At 39.4% G+C, this 17,699-nt stretch overlaps 1 protein-coding gene across 1 annotated transcript in view; it reads left to right on the top strand.

The window, feature by feature from the left end:
• The first annotated feature begins 9,641 nt into the window (after nucleotides 1-9,641).
• The window catches only part of LOC124168165 (transcription factor SOX-1-like), a 63,944-nt gene continuing 55,886 nt past the window's right edge, over nucleotides 9,642-17,699 (top strand). The window contains exon 1 of the mRNA XM_046546288.1: nucleotides 9,642-10,029. Coding sequence (XP_046402244.1) covers nucleotides 9,765-10,029 — 265 coding nt within the window. The 5' untranslated portion in view covers nucleotides 9,642-9,764. The remainder of the gene's footprint in view (nucleotides 10,030-17,699) is intronic.

The following is a 17,699-nucleotide window of genomic DNA, read 5'->3' as shown; positions in this document are numbered from 1 at the left end:
TACTTAGGCGAAATCGGGAACGTATATTACATTGAATATAAGTAAAAGAAATATTCTCATGCTTTATGAAGCTGATTGGTAAGAACTCTACATTTTTATTCTCACAATTCATTAAATACTACTTTTTTAGTTTATTATCAGTCCAAAAGTATACAGTTTATATGCAACAATTTGTATATAACTATGCGTTGCATTTAGTAGGATAGAAGTGTTTTTAATAAAATTTGCTAATGAATATAAGACGTTTGAGAAATGTGTTATGCTAAAATACACCATTATTTTACACATTTTGCACAAAAATCCTGCTATAATGACGTAATCCAACATCAAATAAGGAATCTACGGTGCCTGTACTTATCGTCGTAGTAATGGTAGTGAATTCACGATTCTCAACTCAAATGCGTATTTTTCGTGCCAAAAAAATAGTTCTTACTCTGACGTATCACCCTTTTAAGGTCAGCACCCCTCTCTTGACCATATTTTCAAGGTCAACTTCCGACTTAAAACCATATAATGCCTGGGTGAACAGTTTTAATTGTATAATTTTCAATTAAAAGCGGAATAAAGCGGGTAATCCCGAACACCTTTACGCCTCGAATCCCGCCATTAATTGATTCACATTATCCATCCATTTTGTTACACTCTATACATGACAAAGAAGCGACTTGATAATTCATTTCATCGACCAAATTATGAGGAAATTAGCTACCGTCGCAGGTTATAAAAACGGCCTCCCCGTAACGTCACTCCCATTTTTTTTGGGGCCAATTACAACTATGTCCGATAATAATTGAGTGCAGAATAATCTGTTTATACACTTGGCCTCAGCGCTAAACCAGAATTTTAATAGCTGTCCCGGTCGTCGTGGTAAGTTGGCTTCAGCGTGCCTCGCCATCGCGATAACGGAAATGGAATAGCTCAAAATTCAGAAAAGGGGGAATAATATTGTTTCGGGAAACAGATACGTCGTTATTGTTTCGCTGAATGGAATGAGAATCATTCTGATATGAATTTTATTTGCATTTTGGAAATGAATAAAGTATCATTTTTCCTTTCTTTGGAGAAAAAAATATATAAGTTGCTAATGTATTTTTATTGATTCTCGTTAGTTTTTAGGTTTCAAGAGTTTAAAAAAATATATATGGCACTCCTCATCGAAAGGATAGGGCCATAAAATTTTCAAGAATCGATGCAGAAAAATATACAGAATGTGAACGTTTGATACACAGAGTATAAGGACCTGGAAGCACGCAAACTTAGAACTGTTTTTTTGCAAACTCATAAGCGTTGAATATGCACGTAATGGAAAAATGATACTCTCTTAATGTCTATATTAGACGATTACTTGGGAAAAAATAGGAAATAATTGAGATATGAAAAAAGTAATAATTCTCGCCGATTCGAAACGGCTTTCGATTCTCTGAGTACATAAAGCTTAATCTCAAATATTATGTAATGTAGCACGTACATTCCCTTGATACAACTTATCAGAGACCGAAATTATTTAAAATTACACAGTGCAAACATGGAATATTGAGGAGCTATCAAGATATGAAGTACAAAGAAATTATCTACTCACGCAGGTAGAATGACTAATCAAAATAGATAAGTCATATTAATATTACTGAATGGCCTACGTATTATTTATTTATTTCACACACCACCGAAAACAGGTATTCGACCTTTACATCGGGGTTGATAACATTTATGTATCACAAACATCCATGCCCTGGATAAGGGTAACTTACCCAGGCGGGATTCGAACCCGCGACCTTCGGTATGGCAGGCGAGGACTTTACCCCGCCGCCACCGAGGTACTTTGCTTCCCGATTCACACTGATTTTATCTTTTTATATACTTGTATTTAAAACAGGTGTTTAGATGGATTTATTATGCACCTTTGAAAGCAATATGGAGTCGAACGTATTTTCACCTGCAAAGGTGGCTAAATGAAAAATTGATGGCGCTAGAATATTCTGTGGTAATTACTCAGTACTTGAAAAATAAGCCTGTTTTTTCGTTAGGATGCAAGCGAAATATTCCTAATATCAAATTAACCCAGCACCCGACCAAGAGCATCCAAGACGAATTTGAATGAAGGTAATCGAAATTCTAGGTGCAACCGTTTACGAAAGTAATTATCTCCTTACAATATCCAACTGATGTGATAAACGGTTTCAATCTTGTACAAGAAATGTCTGTATATTACACCACGGAAACTTATTTAATTATTCCTTCAGTCCTACCAGCACTAAATGTCAACTTCTGGCATCTTGCATCATAAAATCACCACATTTGAAAGTACGTTATGGGATTATAGCATTTGGTAATAATATCATTCCCATTTGAAATGATTTGCAGCTTCATTTAATATCTAGAGAAATTACAATAATTGCAGTTCAATTGTTGCCACTGGGCAGTTGATTTGCGTACATATGCCAAGTAAACACCAACTTAGAAGAAAAAAAGGGAAAAGCTTTTACCGTAATGTAACAGTAACGTTCGAAGCTGGGTAATGGCTGTCGTAATTAGTTAAGACCTCTCATAAAACTGTAAAATTTCAATCTAAATTGGCTCGAGAAATGTTTTTTTTTTTGAGGGTTTCAGACGGGTTATAGGGAAATTACGTCGATAGCGATCGAAGCGTTTCCGCGACGGTGAAGCGTATCGCTCGTTTTTCCATTTGGCTTTATGAGCGCGGTAAAGGGAGGAGATAGCATCGGCAACGGAGACGTGGAAAGTATAACTGCGCCCGAGTCTAAAGGAATAAAAATTGTGAAAAAAGATAATTATTTCAAATTTTGGCAAATAGTTTCCTTTAAATTCCTCACGCAAGTTGAACACACTGCTATGACCCCGATGATGTCTTAAAAAAATTATTGCACTCAAAAGTGCAGGAATTTACTTTTGAAGCCTCTGAACACTTTTCTATACGCCATCTAATGGTATCCTAGGCGTTATATTAAACAACTTGGAGTAACAAGAGCAATACTAAAAGGAGTAAAATATGTGAAGGTGTTAAAAAAAATGTGTTACACTCAAAAGTGTATGTAGGTATGTACTTTTGAATCCTACGAACACTTTCTATGCGTTATCTACAGGTATTCTATGTGTTATTTTAAACAACTTGGAGAAGCAATAGCGGTATTGAAAGGAGTGAAGTGGGTGTAGGTGTTAAAAAAAATTCACTTTATTTATTATTATTATTGCACTTAAAAGTGTAGGAATGCACTTATGATGTCTCTGAACACTTTTCTGAACGCCATCTACAAGTGTGTTATTTTAAATACCTTGGGGAAGTTATAGTGATGCTATAAGGGGCAAAATAGGTGAAGGTGTTAGAAATAATTACCTCACTTAAAAGTGTAGGAATGCACTTTTTAAGCCTCTGAGCACTTTTCTAAACGCTACCTACCGGTATCCTATGCCTTATTTTAAACAACTTGGAGCAGCAATAGTAATAATGCAATGAGTAAAATATGTGAAGGTGTTAAAGAAAATGTATTGCACTTAAAAGTGTCGGAATGTTCTTTTGAAGTCTTTGAACACTTGTCTGAGCGCTATCTGCGGGTGCGTTATTTTAAATATCTTGGGAAAGCAATAGTAATACTAATAGGAGCAAAATAGGTGTAGGTGTTAAAAAATATTTCACTTAATTTCACAAAAAAGGTACTCTTGAAGCCTCTGAATACTTTCTAAACGCCATCTAAAGGTATCTTATGCGTTATTTTATACATATTGGAGTAGCAATAGTAATACTAAAAGGAGTAAAATATGTGAAGGTGTTAAAAAAATTTCTTACTCTTAAGAGTGTAGGTAGGTATGTACTTATAATTACTTTGAACACTTCCTAAGCGAAATCTGTAGGTATGGTATGTGTCATTTTAAACAAATTGGGAAAGAAATCGTAATACTACGAGGAATAAAATATTTTGAATGGAAAATTCTACCCTCTAACACTCTTTTCAACATCCCCTCCCCGCTGAGAACTCACTCCAACCATACTTTCTGTCTCTTCCGTATCTCACATAGAAGCTGTTTCTCCTCACCCATTATGTCACGCACTTAGTCATTCCTCCTCCTTTCCGTCCACTTCACCTTCTCCATTTTTCTCCAGATCCACATCTCTGAAGGCCTGTTTACACGATGCATTAACACGTACGAGTTAATGTCTGTTTGCATGAATGATTTTTGTGGACCGGAACGGAACATGTACGAATGCATGAACCAAATTAGAACAGGTTCTATTGTCTGTGCTTGCATTCGCACAAGTCGGGTGGTTACATGGTGCATTTTGGCGTTCATTCTCGCGTTCATACATTTAGACATAACCCGTACGCGTTAATGTATCGTGTAAACAGGCCTTAACGCCTCCTGTCTTCTCTCGTCCTCCTTCCTAAGTGTCCATATTTCCGCACCGTAAAGCGCTACTCTCCAGATCAAACTCTTCTCTAACCTTCTCTTTAAACTCTTACATAACGATTCTCTAATAACCTCCTTCCTGTTCATGAACGCCTCCTTCGCTAGCGCACTTCTCTTCCTGACGTTTTTATTAGTAGCCAGGGTATTAAATATTTCAAAGCACTGCATGAAACAAGTGGCTTTGTACGCAGTCATGCGTACGGGTGTAAATTTTTATACACCAAGGATGAAGTTCGCCCTGAAAATGCATTTGACTTAGCCTGGTTTCAAAGCCGGATCTCCCTTAAGTCTAAAAATAAATTGTAGAACTCGATTATGACATAGTTCTGTATATAGAGGGACCCGTATTTTTCCGTTTTCCGATTCCTGACCTTCTCGCGAGCTATTAGAGATAAACAATCGTCAGCTTACTCTTTCGCAGAAAAATTTAAGACACGGCGCGCTTTTGCTGAACAGGTAATCGGTTATCAGTTACTCCTCTCCTCCTCGCATCGGCATCACATGGTTCGTTGCCACTTACACTCTAGTGACAAATGCCTTCACTGAAAAAATAGATAAATTGTTACAATAATGAAAGGGAAAAGTTTGGACTTTAAAGTATCTCACTTAATTAGCCGTTTTCCCCAAAAATTATATTTACAATAGCGTAAATATTCTGCCCTTTTTTGCATGAGTTGGTCGCCGATTAATGAAGAAAGGGCAGAAACTTAGTATGTTATTGTAATAAAAAAACATGGGACAATGGCTTATTAAGTCAGACAGGAATATGGTACCAATTAATAAAAAAAGGTGTAGAAATTTTGCGTTATTGTAATTGAAAACTTGTGGGAGATTAGAAAATTAAGTAAGATATTTTATCGTCAACCTTGTTTTTCCTTTCCGTCGACCGAAATCTTTTCGTGTACTGAGATTTCAGGTCGGACCGAACGGCCCCAATGCGAACATGGGCATAGCTGTCTTTCATTCAATCAAATTTCTACATGAAATGATAAAAAATCATTTTGTCCTGTCCACATAATTTTATTTATTTAACTGATGACCCTCTGACTCTGTTATGTTAATCTCTGATGAACATTGCAAGCCAATCGGAGCACGTGTAGTAGAATGAATAAAATTAAGTGGGCAATGCGATGTCATATTGTATCATTTGATACAGTGGCCTAACTACACAACATGCTTTGGGGGGGATGTCATGGCCTGGGGTGGCGATCCCTCCCCCAGGCAACAGGAATCTGGGAAAATTTTGAAAAACGACATGCCTGGAAATACATCATTTTGGCGCTTAAAAGTTAACTTTACGCAGATGCAGTTAATGTCAAAATTATACTATAGTTTTAAATAATTTTTTTATTTTTCTGAGGCTTTGGAGGGGGGGATCTATCCCCTCATCCCCCTACATAATTACGCCACTGATTTCATTTGCTGTTCCACGGTATCTCTCCGGAAAAAAGTGGGCTTTATTCGTATTCCCATTATAACCAATCCGAACACACACAAATCCGAGTAAGTTTTGGAACATTTTCAAGTACCACAGAGCGGGAATAAGATGTTGCATATCCACTTCACACAAAAGAATAGCTGACTCGTGGGAGAGGGCTAATCACGAGGGACCAACTTCACCTCCGGTTCCCATGAGACACTTCTGCCCCCGTGGTTTTCACTCTCGTTTTCGGATTATGCTGGAGATATATACCGAGGCAGGGAGGGTTGGGATGCACGGAGGTCATGGGTCGTTATGGACACGACCATATGTCTGGCGTCTCTCTCTCTCACACAATCTATCCTCGCAACAATCGGGACACCGGTTGATCCGCCAATCGACCCCTCAAAATCCTCACTTCTCCATCCCCATATCCTGTGGATTTGCGATGGTGGGACACGCGGGCAAACTGGCCCGTGATGATGAGGGTGTTTGCCGGCCCGAACCCTGAGAAACGGGGACCACCAGGGGTGATAAATTCACTAGCCGGAAGGCTAGGGGAAGGGGAGAAAGCGGAATGATTCAGCGGCATCATCCCTGAGCGAAAATGGACCAGTTGCTATCCTTTTTCCGAATGAACGGACCTCCCCTCTTCGGAGCGTGCTTTCCAATGGGGGTTGATATGGAAGCAAAATATTTTCCGATTCCCCCAAACGAGTCGGAAGTGGACCGTTCGCCAGTGTCACGGGCGGGAAAAACAGCGCGGGTGTGAAAGAGGAATGATTTGTTGGTGGCAGTCCGCTGCCCTTTTCGCCGTTAATGCTCTTTTGCGTCCGGAATCGATTTCAAAAGGGAACGTCATGAATCATTTTCCATGCCGATTTCCCACACTCACTTCGCGGGGAGCAAATTAACTTTTCAAACCCTCGATGCCAGACAATGAAGTGGTCGCGGTAAATAACGGTGGGATATGGCAAATTGCCAAATTGATGCATTTTGGAGAGGCACTTTGAAATTGTTGCACGACTAATAGAGGTGTGAGATTGATGATTTGAGGTGTCAATTTGTGGAATTTACTCATAATGAATGAAAATTGAACCTTGTTTTTCCACATAAATATCTATTCGAAACCGCGGTCGTGATTGAATAAATATGTATGTGGAAAAACAAAATTCAATTTTCATTCATCAGGTGTGAAATGATAATAGCACAGGGGAGCTTATCATGACTCCTCATGAAAAAGGTTTTTATGTGAGGACTATCTACGATTTCTTTGTTTGAAGGGCGATATTTTACAAAAGAGAAAGAAATATTATCACTTGAAACGAACTCAAGTAAAAAGGAGACAAACTAAGTGTTCGTCTCTTTACCATGATAATAGATCAGGAACATGAGTGGTAATAGCGCCATAGTGGTAATAACATAATCAAAAATGTTTTACCTCAAACATAACTTTGAATCGGCGGAAAGCTGTGGTTTAAATAATATCATCGTTGTAGAATATATAAACACTGCTTATGTGTTCATTTGTGTAATTTAAGAGAATTTGAGAGTCAAAAAATTTAAAAGTTTTCTGTCGAATAATGTTACAGAACAGTATCAGATTTTCTCACTGGTGAAGGTATTAATGAGCGCCTACGATTCCAAGAAGCCTGCCATTGACCTCGAAAAATTTTCCGGGTGAACGATCCCATGAGATGATTTTAACCTAGGTCACCCATTCGTACATTCGAACCCGAAAGGAAACACAGTGAGGAAATTTTTCCCGAGTATAATTGTGAATCTCACTTCTTATGATTCAATTAAAAGTATACTATTTTATTACCATTATAGTTTTAAACCTAGTAATATTACAAAAGGCTCCAAATATTTCTCTTTTGAGAGTAGTGTCGGATAGAGGATTGAGAATCTGGTGGGGGGAGAGAAAATCTATCTTCGTGTTAGAGGACAAGTGAGTAATTTTGAAGGATGATGTTACGAGCATTATATCTTTTACACTTGGGAGTATAGTTTTTCAGTTCTAGCATTAACCCTGCACCCTTTAAGGTGCAATATGAATTCAAATCATCTTACATTTCATCTAATTTTTTAATTGGCGCTCTTCCACCTGTTACGTATCTATTTTGATGCTGTCACTGTGTATTCTTCCTGAATTTAAGTTTTTTTTTAATTTCTTCACTTATTGATTCATAACATAACCGCTGTAAAACGGCAGTATTGCTGTACGCGAACGAATAAAATAAATGGTGGTGAAATCTTTCTGGAGTTTTCCACCGGGTGAGTTGCTTGTATGCCGCGTTTCCAATGATGCCTCTGCCATCGTCCTTATGCCCTGAGTACGATGGCAGAGGCAACCGTCGAAACGTCGGCGTACAAGCAACTCACCCGGTCAGGGATACAATACAATATTATACAGGCGAATTACAAAAAAAATATTGGTGGGGCCCAAACCGGGGATCTTGCCCCGGGAAATTTTATGAGTGGTGAGTTTTAAATTTTTTTAGCATTTTAGAAGAGTCCTATGATGAACATTAGAAACCTGATAACTCGAATCTCCATATCTGGACAAACCGGGGAAAATCGACAAGTCTGACACATTTTTTCCTCACACCCATAACGAATTTTTGAGGAGGCTTGGGCCCCCTAGGGCCCCATGGAGTCGGCGGCGCCACTGCACCCGGTGGAAAATTCAAGGAGATTTCAGAAGTATCATACGTAAGGAAAGAAGAAAAACGCATAAAACATACCTATATAATTTTTCATAAATCGATGGCTAAGTTCTAACGACACGTATCTCAAAATTTGGTTGTACTGAGTTATTACTGCTAATACTGTTAATAAAAAATAAAATTCGAGCAAAAAACGAATCATTGTTTGCAAATGTATGCTGTTACAGTTTTATGTTTTTTTTTTGTTTTTAATTTCAATTAAAATTATGTACAATTAAAAAAAATAAATCTTTTTTTGCTCTCCTGAAAAGTTGCTATTTTTGAGGTACGTGTAGTTAGAACTAGCCATCGATATAGTCAATGCAAGTTTCACCGTAATATTGTTGTCTGTAAAAACAGGAAATGGGTGTAAGAGATTAAAGCACCGCTTTAGAGCCCAGCAATAGCCGAGTTCTGATCGACCGCGTACGCAGTAATGAGTCAGGAATCGCACTCCACTCTGAAAAATTAAGACATATTAAGTAAGCGTAGCTTGAGATTTTTATTACAGTTCTTATTTCTACGTGTAATTTCATGAAAAAGAGTCCAAATATGACAGAGTTATGTCAATTAGTTATGTAACACTTACAATTAGTGATTGAAAAAAATTGTATTTCGATTCCCTGTTTGGACAGACTAGGTGGCGCCGGGGTAAAGACTTTACCGTAAAGTCCCCGGCTGCTAACCTAGAGGTCGCGGGTTCAAATCCCGCCTGGGTGGTTTGACCACCATCCAGGGCATGAATGTATGTAATTGTCAAGCAAGTTAATTGTAAGAGAGGACTATGTAGTCCTAAATTCGCTTGTGAAATAAAGACGACATTATTATTATTATTACTATAATATGTTCTTTTCTCCCTCTGTGTCATTGCAGGGCAGTCGGCGGCTTGTGCGACAGTTTCCCTTCGTCCGCCTCGGGGATCGTGGGTTCGCTTCCCGCCCACGCCCCGCCACCCTCATCTTCCTCCGACCATCTCCCCCCCTCCTCCACCACGTCCGACTTTTCCTTCTCCTCTCCCCCCCCTCCCCCTCCCCCCCCTCTCCTCCACGCCCTCCTCCTACTCCTCCTTCACCTCCTCCGCCTCCACCTCGCCCTTCACCTCCACGCCGCACTCCGCCTCCTCCACGCCCACCTCCGCTTCCCACCACTCCTTCGCTTCGCCCTCGGCGGCCGCTGCTGCCGCCGCCGCCATTGCTGCCTTCGCCGGCGGGGGCATGATGACCGGGGGCGGGATGGTCGGCCCCGGGCACGCGCCCGGGGGCGGCGGTGCCGCCATGGGGCTGGGCCTCGTGGGGATGGGCGGGGGAGGTCCCGGAGGCGGCCCTGGAGGCGGCGGAGGGACCCCTGGCGGTAAGAAGGCCCAGGAAGACCACATCAAGAGGCCCATGAACGCCTTCATGGTGTGGTCGAGGTTGCAGAGGAGGAAGATCGCGCAGGAGAATCCCAAGATGCACAACTCGGAGATATCCAAGCGGTTAGGTGAGTGAAGAATGTCAACCGAATTTTTTTTAGAGAAACTGATGGTAAAACTTAGCGCTGACCCTGTACTGCACTGAAAGAAGTCCCAAAAGTCGACTGTATAGCAGCTAATGTTTTTGAAAAAACATTTTCAAAACAAATCAAAATTCACTATGGATACAGTAGATCAATTACTAAATGGTGAACCAAATTTATGAATAAAATCTTGAAGAGTATGATTCTAGTGATGACTTATATGAGGACATAGCCTAAAATGCCTAAAGTAAGATTCACTGTAGATACAGTAGATCGATTGCCGAATGGGGAATCAAATCTTTTTTTTTTATCATGAAGAAAATACTTCTAGTGATGACACTGATGATAATGATATTGTTAGATAAAACCAAGCGGTCAGGTGAGTGAAAAGTGACAATGGAATTGTTTTCAAAGAAACTGATCGTTAAACTAAAACTAAGTGCTGACACTTTAATGAGCTAAAAGAAAGTCCTAAATTTTGGGGACAGAGTCGACTAAAAACAAGTAATACTTTGGAAAAAAAGTCTTTCAAAACAAGCTAACATTCACTATGGATACAGTAGATCAATTACTAAATGGTAGATCAAATTTAGGTATAATATCTTGAAGAATATGCTTCTAGGTAGCTTACAGGTAGCTGAGGACATTGCCTAAAATGCCTATTTTTTCTTTTACTCAGAAAATCAATTTAAGAAGTTTTAAGTTCATTTTGTATTATCTACGCCTAAATCAAGGCAATATTTTGCCTAAAAATGTCTATTTTGACTGCTTAAGCCTTTTTCTCCTGAAATCACGTATTTAAGGGCCAAAAAAAGCAAACTTTTTCCGTCACCAAAATTCTCTTTATTACCGATTTCTCTTGTATTTAGGGGTTTTCATGGTACCTGCCGCCGGTACTTTATTTATTATTAATGTAATAAATTTTAATTAACAATAAATAAATTTTAAATCTTATAGGCACAGAAAAAAGGATACTTACAACATTTTTTGCCGGACGTTTCAGAGGGGATAACCTACTATTCTCAATAAGAGAGAGAATAGAACTATGATTGAGAATAGGGGGGGTCCCACTGAAACGGTACAATCGGGTTTTTTATACAATATAATTTAAAGAAACATATATAAATATAAACATATATATATATAAGAACAGAATGGAATGTACAAAAATTTTTTACATACCTCTAAACTTTGAACATATTTATTGATGTTTTGTTTCTAAGGTATTGCCACAACCTAGGTTCCATTAATTTTGATGTTAACTTATTTTATAAATGACCTAAACTCCAAGAAATACTATATTACGTATAATTATGTATATTCTGTATATACACAGTATACTCGCTATATATACAGTACTTGTAGAGGGATACAAACCATTAGACTCGCATCACCGTCACCGCTACTACATATATGTATGATTCCCGGATTGAGAGAAAAAGTGGGTAGAAAAGCTATGCTTGGCGGACAATACCTAAAACGACATTTTATGGGCCAGAAAGTTTGGTAGCAGTAAAGTTGGTTCCTTCAAGCTTGATTGAACTGAGAAATTTGAACGGGTTGGGGGGGGGCGAAGCAATTAATTCTCTGGGCCACCTGCTGTTCCTGACGAATTTCTGGGGGCCGAAAAATCTCACGGACTTCGAGTTCAGCAGGAAGCATCAGATGAGGCATCAACAGGAATTAAACCGAAGATCCTCTTGTCCTTTGATGAGCACCTCTCGGTTACTGCACCATCACGCAAACGAATTATAATGACGCAGCTTCCACACTGAACGTTCGTGAGACGAAATCTGAAAGTTCGTGAGGCTGTATCTTTTTATCAAAAAAAAAGTTATTTTAAGATGCATTCGTTCCAGAAGATGATTTTTTTTCTGTTTTGGCAAATGTCTGTGGAGGTTTTGGAAAATTTCCTCAGTAACTCAGCTAACTTTATCTTTGGTAAATTTTTGTCATAAAGACTAATGTAAGGTAAACACTGATTCGCGATCATTCCTTGGAACTAACCTAGCAAGGCCCTAGCTATGTTGACACACCGGTTCCCGTAAGGTCAACGAAGTTAAGCGATGTTGGGCCTGCGCATAGGTTGAAGGGCGATCACTCAAGTCAAACACTTGTCACTGGTCTACAACCAAAGGAACTGCATAGAAAAAGCCTAACTTCATCCCATGGATGGGTAAGTTCTATTGCCACTTTGGTCGCATTTTAATCGGTTTTCAAAAATGTCCGCACCGCGGTGATGAGTGCAATACGATCCACTTTTTCTCCAATTTTTTGCAGTATATTTTTTGCAATTGCGAGGAATAGCATTGAGCCTTTATGAATTTGATAGATCACATCATCATGCATATAAATTTCTATTTAAACCGCTAACTATACCCTATTTCCCCGTGAAACTCGGATCAATTTGTCCGTCAGCGACGAAAGCGGCGACATTTGTAAACAACATTTAAAGCGCGTTGGTTGACAACTAATATAGAGGTAGAATTGACCATCCTCTTTAGTAATATTCGTGTCTACAACCTTCAAGTGGGTGGCAGGATTAAAATGAGGCTGGAGCAATGGACCGAAAAATGTCTAAATGCCAAGATAGCTGATATAGCCTCCATACCCCCTATTAACCATATTAAAGACTGATTTAGCCCATTAGTATTGCGTGCGTTTGTCAGAAACAGAATCAAAAACCCAGTGGCGTAACTAGGAATAGGCTTTGAGGGGGATGGGGTGTCCTGGGGGACGGCTCCGGGGAAATTTATGAAAAACAACATGCCTGGAAATACATTTTGCATCATTAATAAATGATTTTTAACTTCAAACAGATACAGTTATTACACGTCAAAACTAGACACTAGTTTTTAGAAATTTGTTTATTTCTCTGAGGCTTTGAGGGAGATCTATCCCTTAATACATCCTACAGTTACGCCACTCCAAAAACCAATGCTTGAATGATAAAATTTTACGCAAAATCGCGAGAAAAAAGAAGTGCCCTAAAGTTGTTTGGAATAAAATGTTCTCTCCCTAAAAAAAACAAAAATCACGAGTAGAAAGCATTATTCCAGCAATTACCCCTCACTTGTGGTAAATATATCGTTAAAACTTACGAAACGCCGCATGATGAAGACGAGCTCATTAGACAATTTTATTTACTATATTGCAATTTTTCTTCTTTCTCTTACATAGTCTCTTGAAGGGTGAAAACGTTCATGATAAAAATACGATTCCATCATTCATGACAAATTAGAGGGATACAACTTGTACTACAGGACGCTAAGGCATGAATTTTTATTCCTTCTGGCAGTTTTTTTGTGACATAACTTCTTTCAAAGCGAAAAATTTGAATGTTTTCAACCGTCTGGAACTATACACCATTGGACAAAGCCTTAAAGAAGCTAGCCGAAGCGAAAAAAGAGAGCGATTAAAAAAATAATAAGCTGTTTTTACTGCTACACAGTTGATTAACTCCTCGGTGCAACCATTCCTTCCTCTTTCAGACCAAAACAAAACGAGAATGGAGGCTGGAAGATTACAACGAAGAGAATGGTGGATCTGGAAAACGGCAAGAAAAGCTGATTCTTTCCAGTTCTTCCTCAAGGTTCTTTCATGCCTCGTCCCTTTTTCATGTCACCTGGACACACTTCACTCCATTCTCAAAAACCCCATCGAATTACCTCTCTTCTCATCATCTTCAATCTCTCCTCCTTCCACATCTGTTCTTCCCTCTTTCAACTTCCAATAGCATTCGAGCGTTGCGTCAGACAAGAGCGCCAATTGAGAACCTTTTTCCCGAAGAGGAGAGAAGTCTTTTAGCGACGGCACGGTGACTTGTCTCTTATCCGTTCGTTCGCCCATCGAACCATCCCCTCTTCGTTTCCATTCGATAGAGAGAACCCTTCTCAAGGGTCCTGATGCCTTCTAATTCGATCGCTCGCGACGAAGACGCCCGTTTTTTTTATTCCCTCCTTTCCCGCGCGGAAAGCGAAACGGAGCGATTTTGAAAGGGAAAATGGCCGCACTTCCTTTACGCAACAATGGAAATTGCTGCTCAGAGGTATCATGGGAAGCATTTAGGATATTAATGCATCCTTTCGGTTGGGTGGAGCTAATGTGCATTGAAGACCATTCTGGGTCTACAGAGCCAATGTTTCACTCATACCCAAACTTGACTATGCGGCATATATTGACTTGAGGATAAGAAAACGAATGTAGTAACTAGGCCTGTAGCGAAATGCGATCAAGAACACAATACTATGGTACGTAATGTGCTGATTATAACTAGACCCAAAGTTAATCTTAACCGAAAATCACAAAATAATCGTTGAAGAAACTTAGAATTGCAACAAAGTTCAACAAATTCAGGGGGTGATAAAGAGAAAGTTCGACATTTTGAAATAAAAGGAGGTTGCGATTTTGCACAATTATTAGGAAAAGAGCCTTTAATTTCAATATTCCAACAAAGTGATTAGGAATCATTAAGTGAGAGTATGTAACACGTTCTAGAAAAAATGCTATCTCATAAACTAATACTCAGGTTCCTAAACATGAGGCTCTTCCCTTTTGGCTGCGAAAATAAAGTACTTGACACCACAGCTGCGTAATTATTTGGATTCCAGGTAATTTAGATGGTAAATTTTATGGCTACTAACTACCACGATTACGACATTATTAGGATAACCATTTACCATTAAGTATTTTCGATACCTTGAGAACCTTTCGATACCTGTGAATAAAATTGTGGAAATTCCTATTGGTTTGTTCATATTTTACCATGGACTACCAACAAATTAAGTTTTGTTGATGGCATTAAATTCTTTGAGAGCATCCATCTGTAACCAGGGGAAGATGTGGGATTTTTCCTGGCGAGGCACAATTGTCTGAAAAGTATTGACATATTTGAGGCTAAAAACAAAATACAATAATTACTGTAGAAAATATTCTCATTATTTTGATATGAAAGTAATAAGTATTAAATGAAATTATTGAGGCTCTGTAATACACAAAATAAAACGAACGTAATTATAGCTTGTTAGAGCGTAGGTTTCCGCGGCGATGGTTTGATCTCTGCATTTCTCCAGGGTTTTCTTCCGCGTCAGATTGTTGGTTGACAACAGTTTCGCTGGCTATCCTGCCAGCGTCTTCAGGTCGAAGGTGACCTGAAGCCACTGGCCACCTTCGACCTGAAGACGCTGGCAGGATAGCCAGCGAAACTGTTGTCAACCAACAATCTGACGCGGAAGAAAACCCTGGAGAAATGCAGTAATTATAGCTTCATTAAAAATCTTGCCTATTTAGTCTAGTCTTTTAAGCGTCTTGGGTGGGGGCGAAGGGGATCCATCCCCCTAAATCCGCCTATGTCTGTATCAGTAGTACAGTTACCGACGTTTCAAAGGCTACTTGCACCGTGTATTTAAGAAAATTGATGCTAGAACGTCGATTTTTTGTCCATGCACGCGGCTAAGCTTAGGCCAGCATGTGACGGTGACGGATAATTTTGGGAGTCCCTCCAAAATTTTCACGCTCTACCATGAGGAACCAACCAACGGAAGCTATCCAACTGGTTAGGTTGGGAGGAATTGTTGAAACAAAGATCTGTCCCTAATGCACCATCCTCCCTTGCGGCTATGGTGAGTTCCGCGCTCTCCATTCGGCTGGAACAGAAGCTGCTCTCCCGGGGATGACCTTTTTCGTCTCAGCAAACCCTGTAGGTGGGGTGGGATAAGAAAAGGAAAGAGCTAAGGGAGTGAATGAGGGCAAACTTCCCTCTAAAGAATCGATCTTGAGACCAATAGAAGCTCCCCGCCAAGCGCAGCTCCAGGCGTAAAATCGGGAGAAGGTTTTGGGAACGGGTGGGATGAAATCGAAAAAAAGCCGGGTAAAACCGCAAAAGCTATTTTTTTTAGCAAGGAAGTTGAAATTTCACATACATTTTCTTAAATAAATTGTGCATGATTTTGCCCCCATTATTCTTTCCTGTTCCCTCATATTAATAATATGTATGGTCAGGGGCGTAGCTAGGACGACGTGTTGTGGGGAGATAAGGAAGTTGGAGCATATCTCTGGGAAAATGTGTACATTTTCATCCCTAGAAATAGCATTTTGGGCTATTTTGGTACTTAAAATTGGGGTATTTTCCTTCATCAAAAAAAATGAAAGGCATTGATTGCGATTCGTTACCCACCAATAGTGTGTTCATAATATACAAATTATTTTGTTTTAGAAATCCCAGTTTAGACGAATGTTTATGGTCAATTTTAACCCCATTTGAAAAAGGCCAGATTGGCGCCCATGCGATGCCACTCCACGTGACGTCAAAGGGACCTTGTTTCTATACGAGTAGATAGGAGTTTTACATCGTCTGAGATTATCAATGCATGAATGTGGCTCAGAGCATAGAGAAACATTTCTTAATAATCACTTATTAAAATTGCCTATGGTCGGAAATTTTCCTTCGTTTGATAGGGTATTAATAATCCTTATTTAAGCCAAGCCTGCATCGTATCGGCACTCAGCTTCGCACCAAGGTGGCCTCACATGGCGGCAGCCGGAACCAGACTGACGTCACACGGGCTTTACCCAGCATTCATACTTAGCCATCACGTTTTCGCGCGCTTGAAAATTTTCACTTTTCATTAAATCGCGAAATATATGTATTGTCATTCGAAAAATCTAAAAGCGTGAAATTCTTACTCCAGGAGTAATAAATTTTCGATTTTTAGGCAATAAAAAAGAAATAGCAAACCATCCAATTGATGGCTCATCGGGAAGCTGTTTTGCTAAAACGTATTGATGGAGCAGAATATATTTTTTTATGGACCAATATTTTTCAGCCCATGTTATGGCATGACCGAGGTCAATGGAATGTTGGGTGACTGCTGACTAAGTAATTTGGCCCATCCGGAACATCTGGAATCCCATCATAAAAATGGCGGAAAATACCAACTCTGAACGTCATCGGCAGGCGGCCACAACATATTTGCTTCCCGTGCTACATTTTCTGGAGATTGCATTATGAAATCTTCATTTTTACCCTGATTCTCATGGCAATACTTGTCTGAGCACACGAAAAATGCTCATTGATGCCAGAGTTCGGAGGTAATTTGTACATAAACTGATATGACGCTCGCTTTACCGTAGGGAAAATTATATTTATCGCAATAATAAAAGAAAATGTATTCTCGACACCGTACCCATTTTTTGCTTAATTAGTAAATAAATGCTCAAATTCAGTTCAAATCACGTTAGTTTAGTGAAAATGGGTTACAGTCGTCTCAAATAGCTGGAATAAGTCTTAACTTAAAAATATAAGAACGGAAGTATCCGCATTACCTGTGGCCTAATTTATAAACTATTTAAATTCGGAAGATGTGTCATATGAGAGCCCTGAATGAGTTGCATAGGACAGGTTATAAAGGATGTAAAAGAAGAAATATGTCGGTATGAAAAGGCTAGAGGATAAGAAAGCGGTATGGAGAGCTGCGTCATACCGACATTAGCAGTGTTGACTTAAGATGGTCATGAAACAAGTGGTGCGTCGCAGAAAAATCCGAGCGGAAATTGGCAAAAATTAGCTGAGTAAGAAAACAGTTAGTGTCCAAACCTTCACTTCAAGCACAGTAGAAGGGTTGATATGGTTATCGCTTAATGTGGGAAGAAAATTG

This window comes from Ischnura elegans, chromosome 11 (assembly GCF_921293095.1).
Source record: "Ischnura elegans chromosome 11, ioIscEleg1.1, whole genome shotgun sequence".
NCBI classification, from domain to species: domain Eukaryota; kingdom Metazoa; phylum Arthropoda; class Insecta; order Odonata; family Coenagrionidae; genus Ischnura; species Ischnura elegans.
This window is presented reverse-complemented; position numbering and strand designations above follow the sequence as displayed.